The 18,852-nt window shown below is 40.2% G+C and overlaps 2 protein-coding genes across 5 annotated transcripts in view; one reads left to right on the plus strand and one right to left on the minus strand.

Moving 5' to 3' along the window:
* DNAAF1 (dynein axonemal assembly factor 1) overlaps positions 1-4,887 on the minus strand; it is an 87,174-nt gene extending 82,287 nt beyond the window's left edge. For 2 of the 4 annotated variants that reach the window (XM_075188896.1, XM_075188894.1), the window contains exon 1: positions 4,813-4,887. The gene's annotated coding sequence lies outside the window, so the exon portion shown is untranslated. Of the gene's footprint in view, positions 1-1,010; positions 1,620-4,812 lie in introns of those variants that run through there. The other 2 variants (XM_075188898.1, XM_075188895.1) reach the window with 2 other exon arrangements.
* Positions 2,576-18,345, plus strand: PLGRKT (plasminogen receptor with a C-terminal lysine). The gene is made up of 5 exons (XM_075188900.1): positions 2,576-2,757; positions 8,987-9,072; positions 13,957-14,087; positions 15,541-15,650; positions 17,787-18,345. Exons 2-5 carry the CDS (start codon positions 8,992-8,994, stop codon positions 17,906-17,908), a joined length of 444 nt encoding a protein of 147 aa, XP_075045001.1. The 5' UTR covers positions 2,576-2,757; positions 8,987-8,991; the 3' UTR covers positions 17,909-18,345.
* Positions 18,346-18,852: the final 507 nt, after the last annotated feature.

Here is an 18,852-nt window from a genome sequence, read left to right on the forward strand (position 1 = left end):
GCAGGTAAGACCTGATACTCTGGCACAGGTGTGCACACAGGAAACTCCTTATAAAGGCTGAGGCGCCAATGGCGTAGAAGGGGGCCTAGCCACGGGGCGCGCATGCGCAGACGACTGCGCGGGGCGGCCGGGACTTACACGTCTGGTTGCCTGGCAACCAGACGCGCTATGCAGAGAGGCGGGCGGCCGTCCCAAGGAGACAGCGGGACGGCGCCTGACACGGCCCGCTATAGCCAGCGGTAGACTCCACTGGAGAATTTTGTTGCTTTCCCTTATGGCTGGGCGGGAGAATTTTTAAAATAGCTCAGCCATGAAAATCTGAAACCGTAATCACTCAACACAAATTTATTTATCTTCACCTCTTGTTTTGTCATCTGCAGTTTTATTCTTGTGTTTTTTTTTTACAGATCTATATTATGAATATAATGTTTATATTTTTTTTTGTACATTTTTCATTGTACAACTATCTCTATAGATATAGATATATATAGATGCGCCACTGCAAGGTTGTTTGTAGTGGAGGCAATGTTGGATGTATGTAATATAGTATAGTGTACGTGTGTGTACACACTACAAAAAAATTCTAAACAACCTTAACCAATGTGTATATCCCAGGTGCAAATAGAATGAATTTCCGTTCCCACACTGTTCAACATACAGTGAACTTTGGAATGTCCAAATATTGAAAAGTCCAAAAAAATGTTCAAAAATGTCCAAAATCTTCAATTCAATAAACCAGATACAATAAAAAGTATTTTTTACATATATTTCTTGCGTCCTTTAAAAAAATAAATAAATCCTACAGAGCCTTCTAAAATGTTGTTCTCGAGTGCAGACTTAGGTGGAAAGAAAATATATTTGTAGCAACTCTCAAGATACTGTTACATACCCTAAGTATAGAACCCATAGGGCGCAGGTAAATGGAGTTTGAAAACAATCTTTGTAACCACCACATGAAGGGCTTTAGTGCACAATAATATCAGGGTACACGACCCTTTCAATTTGCTTACTTTTTTATATTCATAAACACCCCCTTATGATCAGGTAGTTCACTGTTCTCTTACCCGGTATTTTATGATGGATATGAAAAACAAAATAATGTCCAACGGTTAGTGAATTACCTTCTTAAAATGCTATTTTCATTTTCATGAAAAAAATATATACATAAAAAACACTTGAAACCAATCATCATAAAAACAAATATCCAAAGTGAACATGAAAGCGGTAACATATACAATGAAATCCTTCATTGAAAATAGCAAGTCCACTCCTACTAGAATCGTGCAGTACAATCAGCGTTCTTTAGAGTATCAAATAACTCCTGGACTGATGTTCACCAACTCCTTCCAATCGTCTGGTAAGTAAAAGACTAGTTTGGATCGCTCTGTTATCACCAACGCGTTTCGAACCAATGCGCGTTTCTTTCTCAATGTGAAATTCTCTCAATGCGATATCGTTAATGATATTACCAATGACAAAGTCCCTGATCAGCAGCCGATTCATATGTACCCACTAAACACGTTTTACAAGATTGACCTTCAGATCTGTGCTCTTCATCTGTCATAACCATTGGCTGAAAAGATCATAACTATAAACTCTATGGAGATCTGCCTACACTGCTGGTCGTGAGAGCAAACACACTGCAGGATTGGAATGACATTGTTCCATCGGTTATAGAGATGGTTAATCCGTTTATAATATCAAATCAGATGATACAATGTGCTTTGGAACAATAATTGTTGGAGAGTACACAATAATGTGATATCGAACCTAATGGCTGTTTATTGTGTGATTGGAACGATAATCAGTGAAAAACCTGTAGTGTGTGCACAGTCCATACTTGCCATCTCTCCCGGAATGTCCGGGACACTCCCGAAATCTGAGTAGGTCTCCTGGACTGCCGGAAGAGCAGGCAAGTATCCCGCATACTGCTATTTGATGGCCAAAATGATGCGATTTGCAGTGAATCGCGTCATTTTGCCCTCTTCCCCGCGTCAAAATAACATTTTTGTCGCCTGGGTGGGGCCAAAATAATGCGCCATGCCCCCTCCCACCCTCCAACCATGCTCTCTTCCCGGGATTTCCCACTGTTCAAATATTGGCAGGTATGGTACAGCCTTAGTCTTGAAGCATCAATGGGACATATCTCCCAACTGCCAGATATAGGGAAAGTTATTCCCAATTTTAGGGGTCTGTCCTACTGAGCCAAAACATTTGTCCTGACTGCTGGGTACATTAGTGGTGAGCAGGTGCTGCACAGTTCAACTGCCATTGATATGTGCGCAATACAACTGTATTTTGCAGGGTATAATAGGAGAATTAGGAAGCAGCCAGGTGGACATTAATATGAATGATTAAACATTCTCTAACTATAAAGTAATGTGTATATGCTGTATAAATATAAGATAACAGTCACGTGACAGCCAGAGGACTCGGTATGGCTAGTTTACATACTTAAGATGCTGCAGGATCTGCGATCAGCCACCAGATGGCGCTCTCAGCTCGTACTGACATGAGCCAGGGCCACATATACTACGCCCACCCAGCACAGATACACCCTTCCTGTACACCCAGCTACACCTTCCAGTAACCTCTTCACTGCCACACTAGGGAGATCTTGTGTCTGTCTGCACTGCCTTGTAGTCCCAGGGCAGAACACAAACAGTTAAAGATCCCATGTCATTCAAAAATCCTACAGATGACCTTTCTCCTTCCCCCTGCGGCGTGTCTTATATAGGAAGCGATCTGAGCTAAACGGTAAAGTCTATGTTTGATACCTCTTTCCAAAGCCCAGCTTAATGGTGACCTCCTACAACATTCTGTATAGTCTTACTGTGCATGGGGATTAGGGGGCGGACTAATACAATTAACTAAAGTCTTGTGCACGTATATGGACGCAGCATGTTTATGTTACAGTGTAACTGTGTAACTGCGGACTCATCCCCTCTAATAGAATGTTGCTTTCTAGTAATGATTGTGCATGTTCTGGTAAAAGTTTGAAACACACATTGATCTCATCTTGCTGCACTGTAAAGGATCTTATTTTATAGTCAAAAGGGGAAACCAATAAGATTACAAAGAGTGAATCTAGTTTGTTTTTGTCATTTAGCTTTTTCATATTACTATGGTATATGTAATGTAAATGGAAGCTTGGCCACATTAAATGTCAAAACAGTTTTGCCATGCAGGTAGCCGTGTATTGGTAGGCTAATGTGATGTAAATTCTATGTCTATTGGTGGTTTAAAATTCTGATCTATGGGGAGTTCAGAGAACTCATCTAGGTATTGTTTACCCAATAACCCCAAATATTACTTTCTGGAGGCCCCATGGTGCCTTTAGCTTGTGTACCTCTCCTGGGGTCACCTGTTAATGACTGTTTTCTCAATGCATTTTAGCTGGGTTGTGTTGTGTATTGCCTATAAGTCATCATTTCTGCCCACAATATTTTAAATACCAATTGCTGTTTATTGACCGTTACAGAATTGACCTTATTCTCTCCTGGTCTGTTTGTGTGTATTTTAGGGAACTTAGACTGTAAGCTCCAATGGCGCAGGGACTGATGTGAGTGAGTTCTCTGTACAGCGCTGCGGAATTAGTGGCGCTATATAAATAGCTGATGATGATTATGCCATATTTGCTTTGAGCTATGCATTTATGTAATAGTTAAAATAATTTATACACACACACACATATACATATGGTTTTCAGTCAAAACCAGGAGGGGGGGCGGCTCCTAGTGCCTGGAAAACCCCCTCCAAGCCTGGGGCACTGTATAATTGAGGTGGCTGGACCCTGCTCCCGCTTCACACAGCTCTGCTTGAAAAGGGAGAGCTGCGTGCACCTAATAGTAGTGCACACAGCATTGCCCGTGTATATTATGGCGATGGAAGAGTTGGAGAGCAGCCAAGCACTGTCTAAAATTATAGCTATGCCCCCATGCATGCTGGTCACGCCGACTGGTGGAGTGGTGTGGAAACCCCCCAAATCCTGCGTTTGCCCCTGATGTACACTGGTAAAACCACAATCTCCACACTGCTCCACCACAGAGTGGTATGCATGTACAAAACTAAATGGTTTAATCAGACTTAAGAACCTTGTCAGGGATAGCCGCCTCTGTCGACTCCCTGATCTACTATCTTATCATATATTGAAGCAGTCAAAAAATATATTGCCTCTAATTTGTCAGGCAACCTTTCTTAACTACCTTTACCTGTCGCAAACTGCACTTGTGATTTGGGAGCTTACTGTAAAGGAACACACAGGATTCCAGTCCCAATCTCACTCTTGCCTATCTCTGAGGCTACAGACTTAACTGGTCACTTTCCCAACACGGGCACCAACTACCACTAGCTACGTATAAGGCCTGTAGCAAGCCTATGACATAATTACTCAATTACACACACTCTGCGCTCGCTCTGGTAGTTACAAGAGATAACACTTCCCACACTGGTATACTATGCTCCTTTTTACACGCAGGTGAGCCCTGCAGACACACCGGCAATCCAAGGGTTAATCCTTAACACCTCCGGACTCGGTCACACAAATGTGAATGCAGGCACACACTAGGCATAGTAGACAAATGTATTAGCCATTCACACAGCAGCATTTAAAGGATTAGCGTGGTCAGGCAATCTTCTTCATAAAAGCCTGTGAATTTGTTTATAGCAATAAGGACAGCATTTATTACATTTTAGATTTAATAAACAAAAAATGTACAATGCTTACAGGTTATAAAAGCAATTAATAAAAGTTGACATGACATAAGCAAAACATGTAAAATAAAAGGATAAAGTTTCAGAATATAAACTTACATATGAGTTGTATAATCTGCTCCAAAGGAAATTGGTTTGGAAGAGCGACAGTTTATCAATGTTGATTGATGTCCCAAAAGACTGACAATTTCTGCTAACCGGTCTCATCATTTTAAAGGCATTTTGCCGTGTCCCCCCCCCCCCCCCCCCCCCCCTCCCTCACTACTGGGATGTGGTCTCCAGGGAAGGCCTATGACACAGTTTTACAACTGCAATTTACATCTCTGTTTAATACTCAATGCTACAATGTAACATTCCTTTCCTGGGGAGTGTCACACAGACCCAATTGTATTATTAATAAATCCTGATACCAAAGATCAATAGGTTCAGTGTATTAGGTGAGCTGATGCTCCTTTCCTCACACTCCCTGTGTGACAAGACAGCTTTATTCGACATATGGGCTGTTCTTCATCGTACTATTTATGAATGTGTGGTTGATCACTAATTTTATTGATTTTAAGTGGCATTTTGGGAACTGAAATATATTTTCTAATATAAAATATAGTAAGTCATCATGTGGTCTCCTTGTGTAAGACAACATGCTGAGCGGTTCCTAAAAATCTATTCAGGTGTCAAAAACCCATCCTATACCAGGACATAAGCCCAGGACTAGGAGGGCTTTGAAGCCGCTCAGCTTCCCCTAAAGGTGACGCTGTTATCTTATAACACAGAGGTGGAGAGAGCCACCATATAAACACACACCAGTACTTCTGCCTTTACGTTTTACACCTTAGCTTAAGCTGGGTACACACTACAGAAATTGCGACCAATTTTTTATGCCGAGCGATTTTACATGCGATCGATGGTCCGATCGCTCGGTCCATGGACTGCATACACACTAGCCTTGTTTAGGACGATAAAGGGAAGAGCGGACGTCCCTTTAGCGACTTTTTACAGCCATGTTGTCGTGAGCAACGACTGTAACTTCGTACTCACTGTTGTGGATCGGTCGGAAGTTTATACAAACTACACAACGGAAACGAGATTGGAACGAAAATATTAAACGGTACGACCAACCAAATGAGGCGACAATCGTCCATTTGGGCAGACTTTCGACCATCGTGTCACTGCACACACTGACCCGACTTTTGAACGAGCGGTCGTATGTCGGCTGATTTAGCCGATTATTGGATGAAAACTGTGTAGTGTGTACCCAGCTTTACAGAGAAGCTCAAATTATCAATGGATTAATTTGATATACAGTATGTACACTGCAGTTATGATTATGCCTTACTCCCCACAATTATGTTGTTTTGTTAATCCTTATAACTGTAATTCCTCCCTGTTCATTACAAACTTATTACAACTGTGAATCTTTGTGAAACAATTTGATTTTGCAACGGTTCACAAGGGAATGATGTACAGTCCAACAGACAACTAATATAAAGAGACACATTATAACATTTACAGAGCTACCACCTGCTTGTAAAATGTTACCAATTTGTGGATAATTAATTTTGTATCATTCCTATTCCCATTTTGGGACTTAGCGCTGGCTATCACTATATGGTCTGAAAGGCTTATAAACAACATTTGTTATTAATCAATCGCTAGCTGGCCTGGATGGGACTCTGCGAGCAGACATGATACGTCTGCCTATGTAACGAGTTTCCAAGAGAATTGAGCATGCAGTGTCCCCAAAAAAATGGAGCCATGAGCGATCACAAGCGCAAATCTAGTGGGTATGGGGTAATTGGGATCAATGGGTTCCATACCCATTTGATGTCAAGGGGTTAAGGCCTTAAGTGTAAGATTGCTTTGTATTCTTTGTGTGTTGTGCATGAATTCTACATTTGCACTTTTAATACTTAAATATTTAGTAAATATTTACTAAACCCCAATTTTGTTTTGATATCAACAATGTAGATAAAATACGTAGTTTAGTAATAACCCGACTTCAGCATATACCGCCCAACTTTTGTGATGATTGAACCTGCGCGCTTTGCACCACACTGAAAATGGGCGTGTGGGTGTGCCCCGACCCATCTGCCTCCCATTCTCTGCTCAGAGCCTGTTGCAAAGCTTCGGTTAACCGAACAGGCCTCCTAACATTCTGACTGTAGATACAAATGTAAATGTAAAAAGTAAAGTATTTTCTCCACAATATACTGCAAACAATCTTCGCCCACATCTTTAGGACAGCAGTATCCGTACAGGCAAAAAAAAAACAAACAGACTGAGTTCCTGTGACATCTATGGCTTGTCCCCCTGTGTGTGACTCAACTAATCATCATCATCATCATCAATTTATATAGCGCCACTGATTCCGCAGCGCTGTACAGAGGACTCATTCACTTCAGTCCCTGCCCCATTGGAGCTTACAGTCTAAATTCCCTAACATACACACAGACTAGGGTCAATTTGATAGCAGCCAATTAACTTACTAGTATGTTTTTGGAGTGTGGGAGGAAACCGGAGCACCCGGAGGAAACCCACGCAAAACAGGGGGAAAACATACAAAGTCCACACAAATAAGGCCATGGTCAGGAATTGAACTCGTGACCCCAGCGCTGTAAGGCAGAAGTGCTAACCACTGAGCCAACGTGCTGCCCTAACTAATCCACAAAGTGCATGTCTGCAAAGCAAGTCTGCCTGGCAGTCAGTCACTCTCTGCTTGTTTAGTTCGAGAAGTCCCTCCCAGCACATATGGCAACCTGCTACAGAGGAGTGAAAGAGAGCATGATGGATATATCTAGTGTAGCATAAACACTACAGTTATTTCATGTATATTATTCAACCCAGTAGAACACATTTGATATAATTGTCTGATAGTGGATTTACGTCACTGTATTTAGCAGTACAATTTTTTGTTTATCAACTGGAACAGAACACTAGTATACTGTTCTTGAGAAACAAGGTTTTCTTGCTCAGCACACCCAGTGGCTTTACTGGTTAAACAGAAGAAAGGAAAACCTTGTTTTTCAAGATCAGTATACTAGTGTTCTCTTCTAACACATATCCTTACATTTTTAGCCCCAACCACTTGGCCTACGGTTCTACAGATACAAGTGGAGCTTGTGACAGCATTAATATTGCTGTAAATTAAGAAAGTTTTCTTAAGAGTAAGCAGTAAACTAACTGGGGAGCTCAGTAGTGCAGGAAGAATACTCAACATTACAAATGATTAAGCTCTACTGGTAATTGATTGGTGTTTGGACTAGGAATATCTCCTACAGATTATAGACCTAAACTGAGAAGCACGACCCCAAAACTCTACATCATCTGACCTTGCTTCCAGAATTTTTAGTTACGTAATTGTGTTCAGTTAATTGCATAAGACACATTACTGATCTGTAGCAAACGATCATTATGAACTAGCTGCATAGTTTAAGTTACACATATCCATTAGGATCCATTAACTACAAATTTTGCAATTTGCCTAATGCGATCACAGAAAAAATGACTAAAAACTGTTAGTGTAGTCCTAGCCTGAAATAGAAGTGCTCCAATTGTTACTATTTACATTTCCCAAATTGTTACTCTTTTATAGGGATGATGGTAGGGGCAGAACACCATACTTGCCACCATTTAAAACCTGTCCTCTGAGAGATCCCAGAGGACAGGTCATGTGACAAGAGTAGGGGGGCGTGGTAACGCCATTGCATCATAGCCCCGCCCTCTACTATTTAAATAAGCAGAAATTTGTGGAATCGAATTCCGTGAGAGTAAGCAAGTATGAATAACATTTGCATAAGAGCCCAGCGATGCAGTTCTCGGCTCCTGGGTGACCTCCCCCCCAGCTGTGCTACATTGACAGCCCTCTTCTGAGCTTGCAGACGGGGGGGGGGGGGGGGGGGGGGTCGCGCCCTGCCATTGCCAGGCCCCATTTTTGGATCCATAGCTGCCACTCTCTCTATTGTTATGTGCATTATTGCCTTTTAAATATTAAAATATCAGCTGCTTGCACATCTATATATGTGTGTGTGTGCGTGTGTGTGTGTGTGTATATATATATATATATATTATATATATAAAATAGAATTTTTATATGTGTAATGTTTCAATAATAAATGTTGCACTTCGAATTTTAAAATATTTTGAAGTGCTGACTGTATTTTGCTTCCCAAGCAGCTATTTACTAATACCACATACCTTTGTTTATTTATTTTTAGAGAGACGTGTATTTGTGTTTTTTTTTCTTATTACTGATTACTTTTATGTGTCTTTGTTTTAGAAGCAATGGGGTCCTTTTTCTCTAGAACTATGGATGACAACATGAAAAAGCAGCAGGAATTTATGCTGATGAATTCGCAACTTCAGGTAAATTAAGCAACAAAATAGAATGAACACAGGTATTATTCCTTTACTTGTATATTTAAACAGAATTTGTTCTAGTGCCTTTCAATATTGTCATGAAAACTGTATGAAATTAACACTTAAAGCTACACGAAAAACCACCTTATTGTTACCAACGAAAAGTATACCCCATGTAGTATTATAACAGTAAAACTTGCATATTGGCAGGATCATTTCAATTGAATTTTGCATCATTTTTTCTGAAATCTAGAATCGGTTAATATCACGGTAACAAATATGATATTAATGCTACTACTGTTTCAAATGCATCATAAGTGATTAACATTACATCAAAGATTATTGTATACATTGTTTAAAACAGCAATCCCACATTAACAGATTCACTTCTTTTTTTTTTTAACAAGATAGACTATTTTTGCTCCATTAAAATAATCCTTTAAAATAATAAAAGAGGGAATGCATAAATCAGGCATCTAAATTGCATATTTTAGTATTATTACCACTATTCTTATTGCTACTACTAATACATAGCTGACATAATTGCATCTAATGTTCTGGCACCTTCATGTTTTTTTGCTGGAGCTTAGAAACCTAAGATGTAGAGAGAGGGTCTTGTAGTTTGCATATGATTATGAGCACATCATGTGTGATTACATTTTGTTTTATAGTAATTCTAATTCATTTAAGTTGTGATTGTATTTTGGCATAAGTCATGGAACAACTAAAGATTGACTAAGAGTGTCAAATCTTAGTGGTGTCAGGACTTCGTGTTATATATACTTATCTACTTCTTAGTGATATTGTTCTTCCGATATAAATATAACATCATCTGTGGTCCGTTGATAAAGTAATTCATCACGTTTATGAAATGCCTCTGGTGCTAAATTTCTCAGAAAAAAGAAACACCCAAATGGTGTGTGAAGTGTGCAATTGTTGTCATCTAAACTTATTCGTCAAAATCCTGCACTTGAAATCGGTGGTGTGAAGTATTTTGCATTTGATTTCATCCACTGTGGAAAGCTAGTAATGTTCTTTTAGGCTGGCTACACACTACATAAAGATTCTCCCAATGCGATATTGTTAATGATTTTAAAGCAGCACAGTTGCCTAGTGGTTAGCACTTCTGCCTCACAGCACTGGGGTCATGAGTTCAATTCCCGACCATGGCCTTATGTGTGGAGTTTGTATGATCTCCCTGTGTTTGCGTGGGTTTCCTCCGGGTGCTCCGGTTTCCTCCCACACTCCAAAAACATACTGGTAGGTTAATTGGCTGCTATCAAAAATTGACCCTAGTCTCTGTCTGTCTGTCTCCCTCTATGTCTGTCTGTGACTGTAAGCTCCAATGGGGCAGGGACTGATGTGAATGACTTCTCTGTACAGCGCTGCGGAATTAGTGGTGCTATATAAATAAATGATGATGATGACGATGTAAATGACTGACAGTCCCGATCAGCAGCCGATTAATGTGTACACACTATACACATTTTACATGATTTACCTTCATATCTGTGCTCTTCATCTACACTGCTGGTCGTGAGTCGTTAGATCTGGCACAACATCGTTCCATCGTTTATGGAGATTTTTAGTTTGTTTATAAAATCAAATCAAACGATACAATGTGCTTTGGTGCGATGAAACGTGATAATATAGGACTTAGTGACATTTCTTTGACTAGAGGTGTTTTCTCCTTCAGACAACCATACCTAAGACACAACTGCATATTCGGTTGAAGAGGGTCTGCTTGTCCTTTTCCATTTACTGTTATCAGTCTCATTACGTTTTTTACAACTAAAACTTTTCCAGTATGCGCCTTGCTTTTTTATATCGCTTCTAAATATCAAGGCATGAGCCTAATCAGTGAGGATATATTGTATTGTAGAGTTTGCTTTTTCTGTGATGACAGTGGCAAAGGATTATGCTGAAGAAGTGCCCACATTGGTTCCTTAAAGATTTACAGGGCATAAGACAAAAATGTATATAGAACTAAGATCCGCTACATGTGGAACAGGATACTTTCATCAACCACTGGTCTGTAGACTGAGAAGCCAATTCATTGAATTGCGAGATTACAGAAGGTTATATGTACTGAATATATATTTCAGGAGAGGTAATGGGTAGTCTCACAGAAAGCATGCCCCTACTTCTGGTCTGTCGGACTGCTTCTATCATATTCCCTTTTTCCCTTATCTGTTCCAGTTTAAAAATATACAGGTCCGTTTAGTCTGCATGGGTACGTTTCGTGATGTAAAGCATTCACCCTTTTATTAGTCCTTCTTTGCCTTATATCTAATGGATTTATACTTCTGGAGATGGCACCCAAACTGTACATAGTATTCTAGGTGCGGTCTTGTCAATGAATTATATAGTGGCAGCGTCTTCTCTCTCTTTTTGCTACTAATTCCTCTCCCTGTACAACCTAGCATCCGACTTGCCTTCCCAATTGCTTTGCTACTTTGCCTGTCTACCTGAAATAGTCACTCCTACATCCCTTTCCTCCTCATTCATATTTTTGTGCCATTTTTTTGAAGGGACTCAATTTTTTTCTTTAGGTGACTTAGGCAAATAGCAGGAAAATACAGTTTTATATTGTTCTTTTGTAAACAATATTTTTTACTTAAGCTGTAGTAATGTGTCAAACATGTCATTGAAACAAATATGCATTGTTATGCAAAATTTTGTTCACTTTTTTTTCATAGACTAGAACCAGAATTCAATATTGTTAAAAAATCTTAAACTTAACATTAAGTTCTGTTACCATTATAGATAGAGCACAAATACCTTTTTAACCTTTATAAAATGAATGTACAGTGCATCCGGAAAGTATTCACAGCGCTTCAATTTTTCCACATTTTGTTATGTTACAGCCTTATTCCAAAATGGAATAAATTCCTTTTTTCCCCTCAAAATTCTACACACAATACCCCATAATGACAACGTGAAAAAAGTGTTTTTGAGATGTTTGCAAATTTATTAAAAATAAAAAACTAAGAAATCACATGTACATAAGTATTCCCAGCCTTTGCCATGAAGATCAAAATTGAGCTCAGGTGCATCCTGTTTCCACTGATCATCCTTGAGATGTTCCTACAGCGTATTTGGAGTCCACCTGTGGTAAATTCAGTTGATTGGACATGATGTGCAAAGGCACACACCTGTCTATATAAGGTCCTACACTTACAGTGCATGTCAGAGCAAAACTCAAGCATGAAGTCAAAGGAATTATCTGTAGACCTCCAAGACAGGATTGTCTCGAGGCACCAATCTCAGGAAGGGTACAGAAATATATCTGCTACTTAAAGGTCCCAATGAGCACAGTGGCCTCCATCATCTGTAAATGGAAGAAGTTCGGAAGCACCAGGACTTTTCCTAGAGCTGGCCGGTCGTCTAAACTGAGCGATCGGGGGAGAAGGGCCCTAGTCAGGTAGTAACCAAGAACCCGATGGTCACTCTGTCAGAGCTACAGCATTCCTCTGTGGAGAGAGGAGAACCTTCCAGAAGAATAACCATCTCTGCAGTAATCCACCAATCAGGCCTGTATGGTAGAGTGGCCAGACGGAAGCCACTCCTTAGTAAAAAGCACATGGCAGGCTGCCTGAAGTTTACCAAAATGCACCTGAAGGACTCTCAGACCATGAGAAACAAAATTCTCTGGTCTGATGAGACAAAGATTGAACTCTTTGGCGTGAATGCCAGGCGTCATGTTTGGAGGAAACCAGGCACTGCTCATCACCAGGCCCGTACTATCCCTATAGTGAAGCATGGTGGTGGCAGCTTCATGCTGTGGGGATGTTTTTCAGTGGCAGGAACTGGGAGACTAGTCAGGATAGAGGGAAAGATGATTGCAGCAATGTACAGAGACATCCTGGATGAAAACCAGCTCCAGAGCGCTCTTGACCGCCGACTTGGGCGACGGTTCACCTTTCAGCACGACAACGACCCTAAGCACACAGCCAAGATATCAAAGGAGTGGCTTCAGGACAACTCTGTGAATGTCCTTGAGTGGCCCAGCCAGAGCCCAGACCTGAATCCGATTGAACATCTCTGGAGAGATCTGATAATGGCTGTGGAGCAACGCTTCCCATCCAACCTGATGGAGCTTGAGAGGTGCTGCTAAGAGGAATGGGCGAAACTGCCTAAAGATAGGTGTGCCAAGCTTGTGCCATCATCAGGGCAGTCAAGATATGGAATTCATTGCCAGGGAAGGTTGTGATGGCAGATTCAATAGATATGTTTAAGAAAGGGTTAGACAAATTTTTAGCGGAAAGGTGTATCCAGGGATATGACCGTTAATTTAAAATAAAGGATAGTAGTGGATATAGGGTAAAAATTGGATTGCAATATTGAGTCTGGGGGGATTTTCAAAATTGAAACAGATTGGCGGTTGCCTACTCTGGATTAATTTCAAATATAAGTGCAGGATCGCAGGAGATCCAAAATAGGTTGAACTTGATGGACTGGTGTCTTTTTTCAACCTCATCAACTATGTTACTATATTCAAAAAGACTTGAGGCTGTAATTGCTACCAAAGATGCATCAACAAAGTATTGAGCAAAGGCTGTGAAGACTTATGTACATGTGATTTCTTCGTTTTTATTTTTAATAAATTTGCAAACATCTCAAAAGCACTTTTTTCACGTTGTCATTATGGGGTATTGTGTGTAGAATTTTGAAGGGGAAAAATGAATTTATACCGTTTTGGAATAAAGCTGTAACATAACAAAATGTGGAAAAAGTGAAGCGCTGTGAATAACTTCCAGATGCACTGTATGTACAGAACATTGTGGACTTATGTATGAGCTAATGTGACTAATGGTGGTACAATCATTTCTTTCTAAAGGTAGGACAATACTTTAATGTGACTGAGTTTGTCTTGTATTCCATCTGCAGCTGGAGAGACAGATCCAAATGCAGAATCTGATGCGGGAAAAGCAGATGGCCATGCAGGTTGCCTGGACACGGGAGTTTCTTAAGTATTACGGGACTTTTTTCAGTTTGGCAGCTCTTGCGCTGACAGCAGGGTTTGTAATTTTTTTTATTATACGTAACGAGAAAAAAAAATCAAACTTTAACCAAATATTGACAGTTTTACTTGTTTATGTGTAAATAACAAACACATGAAAATCATATCAATTTGAGGTGGATTACTTAAAATCCCCCCTGTAAAACACTATGAATAAGATTTGATTGCATTGAATTGGTGTTCACAATTCAAATTCTCAGTATGATGCTGCTGAACGTCTCTTGTAATGGGTCTGTCTTTTGCCTGAATCCTATCTAGTTCATGCTCCGCTAGTGAATAGACAATGATTGCGAGCCCAGACATGACAGATGCAGTGAGCATCAATTTTGATACAAACTATAATTGGGAACATTTAAGCAATTGGTTTGCTTGCTATGTGCTACATATGGACCTGGGTGACTAGGGATGCCAGCCTTCGGGGGTTGGCGAGCTGTATGTTTTCACGTCCGCTTTCAGGGTCTTAGAGGAATCCAAGCTCCCAATCAATGTGTTGGAGCTGTGAGCAGTGATCCTCGCTCTGGTCAGTGTAGAACATTACCTGCGGGGCAGGGCGGAGCTTTGCAAACTTATGTGTGTAAGACTCAAGACGTATGCAGGACTGAAGATAATTTGGTTGCACACTAGGGGGGTTGGCTAGCCTCTAAAGTTACCATTTCTAGATGATTTCAGCTGTAATCTGTCCGGCTTATAGTGGAGCAGTACAACCTGCTCCTGTAAATCTTCTGGCTCACTCCGCCAGGTCGGTGACTGCTTCTTGGGCGGCACAGCATGGTGCCTCGTTTGACCAGCGGTGTTGTGTGTCCTCTTCTGGTCCTCTCTTAAAACCTTTACCAGATTCTGCTTGGTCACTGTGTTTACATTCAGTGATGCTAATTTTGGGAAGGGTGCATTGCCCTTTTTCTTCTGAGTGTTCCCACCAGTGATGGCAGCGTTGAGATGTCACCAAAGTTTCCTTGTATTCCCCCAATGAATGCCTGAGAAAATAGGATCCTTCTCTGTTAGTCCATTGGGGACACCTGGTGCCCACTCTTTGTACTTTGGGTTCTCCTTTTGTGTTTCATGTTCTGGTTTGTTATTGTTTAGGAGGATGTTGCTTTCCTCTCCTTTCTGTTGATTTCTCTCTATATATTTCTCCTTTTCTGTGGGGCTTGGTTAAACCTGGACCGAGGTCTTACTAGAGTGTGGTATAGAGGGGAAGGAGCTACGGTGAACTCTTAATAAGTTTTAAAGTGCCAGCACACCTGGATATCTTTCTTTCCTTTCTTTTTCTTTCCTTTCTTTCCTTTCTTTTTCTTTCTTTTCTTTCTTTTCTTTCTTCTCTTTCTATCACGTGTTTGCTTGTTTTTTGGTTTGTTTGGGTTTTTTGGAGCGGGGGGTTGTGGTTTTTGTAGGATGATGATGACCAGATCTGTATCCTGTGGCTAATTGCTCATATTTCTGTTTTTACACAGGGCCGTTAAACAGAAGAAGCCAGGCTTATTTGTTCCAATAATACCATTAGGATTTGTTTTTGCATACCAGTATGATATGGGCTATGGGACCCTAATTCATAGAATGAAAGGTACTAATGTGTCCTATTTATACACTTATGATGTATCTCTGTGTAAGCTTCTTGTTGGAGTCACAACCTACGATTATTATTTTTTTTACATGTACTTGACTGTCACCCCCTGCCCGTCGCACTTTGGTGTATAACTGAGGTCACTCCTTGCTTCCGATGTGTCACTCACAGGACAGCAGCTAGGGAGGCTATGTCGGAGTCTCCCTGTTTTGAACATGGCTTGGCAGACAGACTTTAAAATAAAAAGTACACTCTAGGTGGAGAAACATTTTTTAACTTATAATTGTATAAAAAAGTCAATAAACACAACTGGTTAAAATAGGTAAAAAGGTATGCGGTCGACAGTTCACATGGTCGACGGTAATATTAGGTCGACAATTGAAATGTAGACAGTATTATAGGGATATTATTGTCGACCTAATAATACTGTCTACATTTCAATTGTCATATTTATGACACCCAGTAAAAATTTCATAGATGTATAGCTCAGAATAAGTTGCTATTTTTTTTATTATTATTATTACTAACATTTATTTATATAGCGCCAGCAATATCCATAGCACTTTACAATTGTGAACAAATACAGTAATAATACAAAACTGGGTATTAGTCAGAGATGTAAGAGGGTCCTGCATAATATGCACTGCCATATCTGCGGCTGAGAATAACATGCAGAGCCCTCCCTGCTGCTTAGAATAATATGCAGAGCCCTCCCTGCTGCTTAGAATAATATGCAGAGCCCTCCCTGCTGCTTAGAATAATATACAGAGCCCTCCCTGCTGCTTAGAATAATATGCAGAGCCCTCCCTGCTGCTTAGCATAATATGCAGAGCCCTCTGTGCTGCTCAGAATAATATGCAGAGCCCTCCCTGCTGCTTAGAATAATATGCAGAGCCCTCCGTGCTGCTCAGAATAATATGCAGAGCCCTCCCTGCTGCTTAGAATAATATGCAGAGCCCTCCCTGCTGCTGAGCATAATATGCAGAGCCCTCTGTGCTGCTTAGAATAATATGCAGAGCCCTCCTGCTGCTTAGAATAATATGCAGAGCCCTCCCTGCTGCTCAGAATAATATGCAGAGCCCTCCCTATTGCTTAGAATAATATGCAGAGCCCTCCCTGCTGCTCAGAATAATATGCAGAGCCCTCTCTGCTGCTCAGAATAATATACAGAGCCCTCTCTACTGCTTAGAATAATATGCAGAGCCCTCCCTGCTGCTCAGAATAATACATGGATAACAGCTAAGGTAGCATGTTGGGTAAGAAAATGGTGTATTCTGTCAAATGAGCCAAAGGTGGAGACAATAATACTGATAGAGAGTCTTTTTTTATAGATTATATAAACCAAGTCATTTAATTATTTTAACTGATCTATTACCAACTGAATAATTGCTGTTTATCTTCCCAGAATAGTACTTTTATTTCAGCAACACTATTTCTTTACACTACTTACAGTATACAGATTTACACAACTGCTACTTAGTAAAAATGTAAATGTGTATAGCACGGTGGCTAAGTGGTTAGCACTTCTGCCTCTCGGCGCTGGGGTCTTGAGTTCAATTCCCGACAATGGTCTTATCTGTGTGGAGTTTGTATGTTCTCCCTGTGTTTGCGTGAGTTTCCTCCCGCACTCCAAAAACATACTAGTAGGTTAATCGGCTGCTGTCAAAATTGACCCTAGTCTCTCTCTCAGTCTGTGTTAGGGAATTAGACTGTAAGATCCAATGGGGCAGGGACTGATGTGAATGAGTTCTTTGTACAAGTCTACGGAATCAGTGGCGCTATATAAATAAATGGTGATGATGATAGACATTTACAATGTTTACATATATTGTAAAGTATATTCTTGGTCATGTACATGAGATTGCAGCGCACTTGTGTTACTTTACATACTTCAAGTTTGTCAAATGTGTCATTCAAATCTATCTGGACCGTTTCACATAAGACATTCAAGAAACTGATGAAATTCCTTGTCTGCCGGGAAAAATAAAAGAAGAGAATCTGTTATCATTGCACTAACTTTAAACCGCATTGCAATATAATTATCATATTGTTGCTTAAATGGAAAGCTGTACATAAATGTATATTGTATATGTTACTTAGCAGTAGACTAATAATTTTCTTTGTTATTCATTTTAGGTACTGCTGAAAATATTATTGAAAAAGAAAATAATTTGTTAGAGTTGCCACAAGGTTTACCAACGTTTGAGTCGATTGAAAAGGCCAGAAAAGCTCAGAGAAAGTTCTTTGTAGATAAATAGAGTGTCAGATCGTGGACAGACAATGGGGAGCCAAAGGAAATCGACAATCTGAAACTTGATATTCCGTCCTGGACTAAAAGCAACTATTTATACAGTGCCTGGCCACTAGGTGTTGTAATTCATTCTGTAATTCTGCAAATAACAGTACACCTGTACCAGAGAAGATTACTTGATGAATAAAATCCAAAACAAAAAGTTGAATGTCTGTAACAAATTGAAAGGTGTCTGAAAAATCCCTACATCTAATTGATGATAAAATTGCTATTTAAAATTAATATCAAAACGAATGTTAAATATGAATTGTCAATATAATTTTTCTAAAGTGTTCATGCTCTATGTATCTGAATTTTATTACTGTTTTTTAATTAAAGTTGCAGTCCCATGAAATGTTTTTTTTTTTTCTTTAACATAAATCACTCAGGTTTACTGTAAGAAAATACACTGTACTGTGTTCTTTTTCCTTACCCTTTTTTTTCTCTTCAAGCTGATGATTTACAGATTGCGTAGACCAGTGTTGGCTAACATGTGACACTCCAGTGGTTGTGAACCTACAAGTCCCAGCATGCTTTGCCAATATATAGCAGCTTATTGCTGGAAGGGTATGCTGGGAATTGTAGTTTCACAGCACCTGGAGTGTCACAGGTTAGCCAACACTGGCTTAGGGTCATGACAGTCACATGACATATTATTCGGTGAGCAAAGAGGCTTTGGAATGCCCCTGCTCTCTGCAGGCTTGTTCATGTCACAGCCCCCTCTCACCTCCTTCCTCTGGCATCATGTTCATGGAGGGAAGTCTCTGACTCAGCGATAACGTGATGACTCTCCTCTGGGACCAGATTATGAGTGCTAAAATACAAATGCATTCAGCTGAAAGACTGTAGTCTCCACCACAGAGATTTTGCAAAGAACCGAATGGGTTATAGGAGGACATCCTAGAAGAATGA

The sequence above is a fragment of the Mixophyes fleayi genome, chromosome 10, assembly GCF_038048845.1.
Source record: "Mixophyes fleayi isolate aMixFle1 chromosome 10, aMixFle1.hap1, whole genome shotgun sequence".
Classification (NCBI taxonomy): Eukaryota; Metazoa; Chordata; class Amphibia; order Anura; family Limnodynastidae; genus Mixophyes; species Mixophyes fleayi.

What these genes read in the sequence shown, in the direction of transcription:
- PLGRKT (XM_075188900.1), top strand. Translation starts at nt 8,992, where the DNA reads ATGGGGTCCTTTTTCTCTAGAACTATGGATGACAACATGAAAAAGCAG. An exon ending in TGATGAATTCGCAACTTCAG is followed by an intron (nt 9,073 to 13,956) that starts GTAAATTAAGCA and finishes TTCCATCTGCAG; the next exon opens with CTGGAGAGACAGATCCAAAT. An exon ending in GCTCTTGCGCTGACAGCAGG is followed by an intron (nt 14,088 to 15,540) that starts GTTTGTAATTTT and finishes GTTTTTACACAG; the next exon opens with GGCCGTTAAACAGAAGAAGC.